This window comes from Tetrao urogallus, assembly GCF_951394365.1.
Source record: "Tetrao urogallus genome assembly, chromosome: 32".
Taxonomy (NCBI): domain Eukaryota; kingdom Metazoa; phylum Chordata; class Aves; order Galliformes; family Phasianidae; genus Tetrao; species Tetrao urogallus.
This window is the reverse complement of record NC_136845.1, coordinates 589,169-594,498: the sequence shown is the minus strand read 5'-3', so window position 1 is coordinate 594,498 and position 5,330 is coordinate 589,169. Positions and strand designations below refer to the sequence as shown.

Here is a 5,330-nt window from a genome sequence, read left to right as displayed (position 1 = left end):
TGACAAAAACTGGGGGGAGTTGGTACGAAGGAGGTTTAACACTGAGCAAGCGACTCCAGAGGAGAACAGTGTTGTGAGGAAAAGAGATGCAAGTCCCATGGGGCCAACGTGAGTAGAAATGGGGTGGGGATGTTGAGGTGGATGTTGGTCCACACAGTGACAGAGCAAAGCTCATTAGGGGACATCCTGGATCAATAACAGTTGCAAAGTCCTGCTTTAAGTTCATGTTTAAATCTAACAATATGAAAATTAATAAGTGGACTTCGTATTGCCTGTTCTTCTCTTCCCCTTTTAGCTCTCTCCTGATTCCTCTCCAGTTAGCTGTACAAGTTCTGAACACATGAAGAAGATGGCAGGAAGGCACAAGGCACAGTACGGCTCTTCAGGTTGTAATGGGCCCCAGGGGGCATTTGCTGCTGAGTCCATCAACCTCCAGTGCACAGAGAAGATTTCACGAAGTGCTCAAGAAGATCAAGTCAGAAGGAACAGTGAAGTTTCTTGGAGTATTAATGGGCCCCACTGAGGGCCATTCACAAGCAAGCTTCCCCAGGGACTTGTTAGAGCAGAGAATTGGAAGCCATGTTTGCAGGCAGAGCAAGGCACTGGGATGGTGGCTGTGATGCTGAGAAAAGCCTCCTTTGTCTTGTGAAGCAGAAAGGCCAAGCCCTGATCCCCAGAGCCTTGGCAGGGAGATCCTGTCCCTCCTGCTGGCTCAGGGCCCTTCCTTCCTGGGGCAGTGGGATGGAGGTTTGTGTGATGTCAAATGAAAGAGCAGGGGACAGCAGCTGCCAGACTCTGTACGGGGTGCAAGGATGCCGTGAGGCCCAAGTCCCATGTGGGCAGTGTGTCTCATCCCAGGATGTGGGATGTGAGAGTGGCCCAGTCTGAACAAGCAGTCAATCCTGATGAAACTTTGAACTTCAGATTCTCAGTTCTGGTGCCTTCCTTTGGACAGTGTCCCATAGTTTTATGTCCTTTATGTTCTGTTGTGCCCAGAATTGCACCCAGTGTTCTAGGTGAGGCTGCAGCAGCGCAGAGCAGATCAGGACAATCCCTTCCCTCACCAATGCCGGCAATGCCATGCTCAGTGCATCCCAGGGGACAGGTGACTTTCCTGGCTGCCTGGGCACACTGCTGACTCACATTCAATTTCATGCTGACCAAGACCCTGAAACCCTTTCATTGGGACTGCTCTCCAAAGTCCCATATCCAGTCAGTGTGTATGTCCAGGGCTGCCCCTACTTGGGTTCAGAATCACGCACTTGTTCTCGTTATACTTCATCTGCATTTTGTGCTTACCCAGTTCTCTAACTTGAGCACATCTCTCTGTAAGTCCTCTCCACCCTCAATGGAGGCAACAGCTCCACCCTATTTGGTACCAGCAGCAAACTTACTCAAAACATTTTCTAGCCATACATGCACTCAATCACAAATCCATTAAAAAGAAGTGATCTTCAAACAGAGCCCTGGGGAACCCTGCCAGTGGCCATCTGCAAGCCTGATGGAACCCCATTTGCAACCCTCTGAGTCGGACCCACTGGCCAACTGCTCACCCATCACGTTATATTTCTGTCTAGCAATATGCAGGACATTTTGCCCAGACGAATTCTGTGAGATACAATATCAAAAGCTGCACTGACATCCTCAAGGATAACATCAGATGGCTTCCCTAGTTCATCTGAATATTTGACCTTGTCATAAAAGGATATGAAGTTAAACAGGACCTTCCCTTCATGAACTTGTGTTGTCTCTGCCAGTGACAGAATTGTTCTTCAGGTACTTTTTAGTAACTCCCAGTATCATTTTTTTCCATAATTTTACCAGGCACTGACTTGAGACTGACAGGTCCAGAATTGCCTGGATAATCTTGCTTGTTCTTATTGAAAACTGGAGCAGTGATTGCCATTTCCCTATGAACTGGGAACTTGCATGACCTGAGACGACTTCTGATGCCATTTACATGACAGCCCAGAGCAAACTACAGTGTCATCAGTGAAAGAATGTAAATGTGTCATAACTTTGTAATGCCTTGAACTCCAGAGTATGCCACAGATAGAGCACAGAGGAAGATCTGGCTCTTCTGCTGTGAGCTCATCCATTTGGTCAGCAAAATAACACCACATGCCCCATGGGGACAGATGCAAAAGGCACACTGGGTGCCCTAAGCACAGGGCTGTGGTGGCATTTAGGATGGCCGCGAATACCTCCCTTCTGGCCCTCAGCTGCTGCTCAGGAAGGAGGTGTCTGTCTCACAGATTGTCCACCACAGCTTACAAGCACCAGCACACAGCTGGGATCACCCCAGGCACCTTGGGCATCACTGAGTGCCTGTGTGTGAGCAGTGCAGGCCCTGTTGAATAAAGACCAAGGATTCAGATGAGGGGCTCCCACACAGACACCTCATTGTGCACATCTGAACTCAGCTAAGAGGACTCCCAGCTCCCATGGTTCTGTGAGGAACTGATCCCATTTCAGCCCCAGGGTTTCCACCAGCAGATGAGATGCCTACTTTTAGGATTTGGAAGTGATGGTCTGACAGTAATTAGACAAATTGAAACGGTTTTTAAATTGTTTTAGGAAGACATTTCTTAGACACAGGCACTGGAAAATGTTGCCAAAAGAGGCTGTGGATGACCAAACCCTGGATCCATTCAAGGTCAGGATGGATTGGATGCTGGACAGCCTGATCTGGTGGTTGGCAACATGGCTGGGGCTTGGAATTAGGTGACCTGCTTCTGGAATCCAGTGGATGTGTTGATTAATTGAGCTGACTTTGAAATATGTTCTGCAGAGATGACCCTGATGCCTTGGAAGAGCTGTCAGCACCGAAGAAACATGGATATCTCCAGGGAGAGAAAGAAATCACATTCTTGGCTGCTGAGCTAGTCTGGTCTCCTGGGAAACAGAGAGCTCATACAAGTAGGCAACACTGCAGAGAGACAGTTGTGCCCATGAGCAGCTCCTGTGAAGCATGCAGCAGAGCTGGGGACATGATCTGCAGGTGACAGGACAGAAGAAAGAGATCTTACACGCAGTGTGGCACGTTAGGCTGTGAGCTCACTGGAGGAGCATTGCTCACAGCCCTTGATAAGGCAAGTCTCTCACTGCAGGCAATGTCGCGACTTTTACTGCAGGGATCACTAAATTTGTCCCAAATCCATTGCAAAACAGGCTGAAGGCATTCCATATTTCTTTATTTTGGATAAAAACCTGCTCCAGCTGAGGGCTTTCCTGCTGCAGCATCAGAGCACAGCCCTGAGGGCTGCGTGTCCCAGGACAGCTGCAGGCTGTGCAGCCGGGTGCCCAGGGCTGTCCTGCAGAGCAGGTCCCTGCTGTGCCCCAGGGGCTGTGTGCCAGGGCAGGGACTCTGCTGCCTGCCAGGCTCTGCACTCAGCCTGCCCGGGGAGCTGCCCAGGGCGCTGCAGGGAGATGTGTGGGGGGAAAGAGCCCCCCGGCAGGGCAGGGCATGGCAGGGCAGGGGCCTTCTGCTGCCCCTGCCTTCTGCTGCCCCTGCCTTCTGCTGCTGCCTGGGGCAGGGGGATCACAGATACTCTGCTCCTGAGGGTGTTTGTAAGGGCAATTTGTAGGAGAAGCAAGGTAGAGATTTTCCTTTTCCTTATCTCAGGGAGGGGGAAAGGATTGGAGGTAGAAATCTGAAAGGGGCTGTCAACTTTGAGCACAGCTATGAGACTCCTGATTTGTACTTTTCTCAATCACTTGCATTGTGATTATGGTTTCAGCCTCTCCGTTCTCGAAGGATGGAACCTGTTGAAATTATTGTTGTTTTCTGTAGTCACAGAAATTGAACTGCACAGAGGTTGGAATTGGATTCTCTAGGAGCAGTTGAGGTAAAGATATCAGACGTAGAAATAGCTGAAAATACCCAGAGAGAGCTAAGATTAGAAAATGAGAAAAAGTCAAACTCTCCATAAGTTACTTTTTCTTATGGAATGCTGAACTTCATGAAATTAAATTCAAGTAATGGGGCTAAATGAACATTTGCCAAAGAGAAAGAAAAAGTTTTATAGTATAGCAGGAGGAGTGACTCTGAGAATGGTCTTGACTCATCATTATCTTCTGCATTCTGAACAGGACTTTGTGCCCAGGAACTGCAGATGCCCAACAGCAGCTCCATCAGCGAGTTCCTCCTCCTGGCGTTGGCAGACACGCGGCAGCTGCAGCTCCTGCACTTCTGGCTCTTGCTGGGCATCTACCTGGCTGCCCTCCTGGGCAACGGCCTCATCAGCACAGCCGTAGCCTGCCACCACCGCCTGCACACCCCCATGTACTTCTTCCTCCTCAACCTCGCCCTCCTCGACCTGGGCTGCATCTCCACCACTCTCCCCAAAGCCATGGCCAATGCCCTCTGGGACACCAGGCACATCTCCTACGCTGGATGTACTGCACAGGTCTTCTTCTTTTTGTTTCTATTTTCAGCAGAGTATTGCATCCTCACCATCATGTCCTATGACCGCTACGTTGCCATCTGCAAGCCCCTGCACTACGGGACCTTGATGGACACCAGATCTTGTGCCACCATGGCAGCAGCTGCCTGGGGCACTGGGGTTCTGTATGCTCTGTTGCACACTGCCAGTACGTTTTCTCAGCCACTGTGTCAAGGTAAAGTTGTGAACCAATTCTTCTGTGAAATCCCCCAGATCCTCAAGCTCTCCTGCTCTGAATCAGACTACCTCAGGGAAACTATATTTCTTGTGGTTAGTGTTCTTGCTGTATTTGGGTGCTTTGCTTTCATTCTTTTAACCTATGTGCAGATCTTCAGGGCCGTGCTGAGGATGCGCTCTGTGCAGGGACGGCACAAAGCCTTCTCCACGTGCCTCCCTCATCTGGCCGTGGTCTCCCTCTTTGTCAGCACTGACTTTCTGGCCTACCTGAAACCGCCCTTCATCTCCTCCCCATCCCTGAACCTGGTGATTTCATTTATGTACTCGGTGGTGCCTCCAACACTGAACCCCCTCATCTACAGCATGAGGAACAAGGAGCTAAAGGATGCAGTGAAGGAAATGATGTTATGGACACATTTCAGCAGGGATAAACTTCTCATCTGTCTCTACTAATGACTCAAATTCTGTCCTGTAGCAGACCTGTATTATGATTTTCAATGTTTATAATCTTTATTTATATTAATAGATACATTTTTCTTTGCTTTTCATATATATGTGTGTGTGTGATTATCATTGGTGGTTAGCAAGTGTTTGGCTTCCTAGTACTTCTACTGAGGCACCACCCTGCTCTCTTTCTCCTGGAGCCCATATGAACTCTGGGTCAGTGCTGATTCTCCCACAGGCTCTGTGTTATCCTTTTGTATCTGC

General features: G+C 49.3%; 1 protein-coding gene across 1 annotated transcript; it reads left to right on the top strand.

Annotated features, from left to right (window-relative positions):
• Positions 1-4,115: 4,115 nt before the first annotated feature.
• On the top strand, positions 4,116-5,075 carry LOC306956558 (olfactory receptor 14A16-like; the record flags this gene model as incomplete). The annotated part of the gene is made up of 1 exon (XM_079547837.1): positions 4,116-5,075. One exon carries the CDS (start codon positions 4,116-4,118, stop codon positions 5,073-5,075), a length of 960 nt encoding a protein of 319 aa, XP_079403963.1.
• Positions 5,076-5,330: the final 255 nt, after the last annotated feature.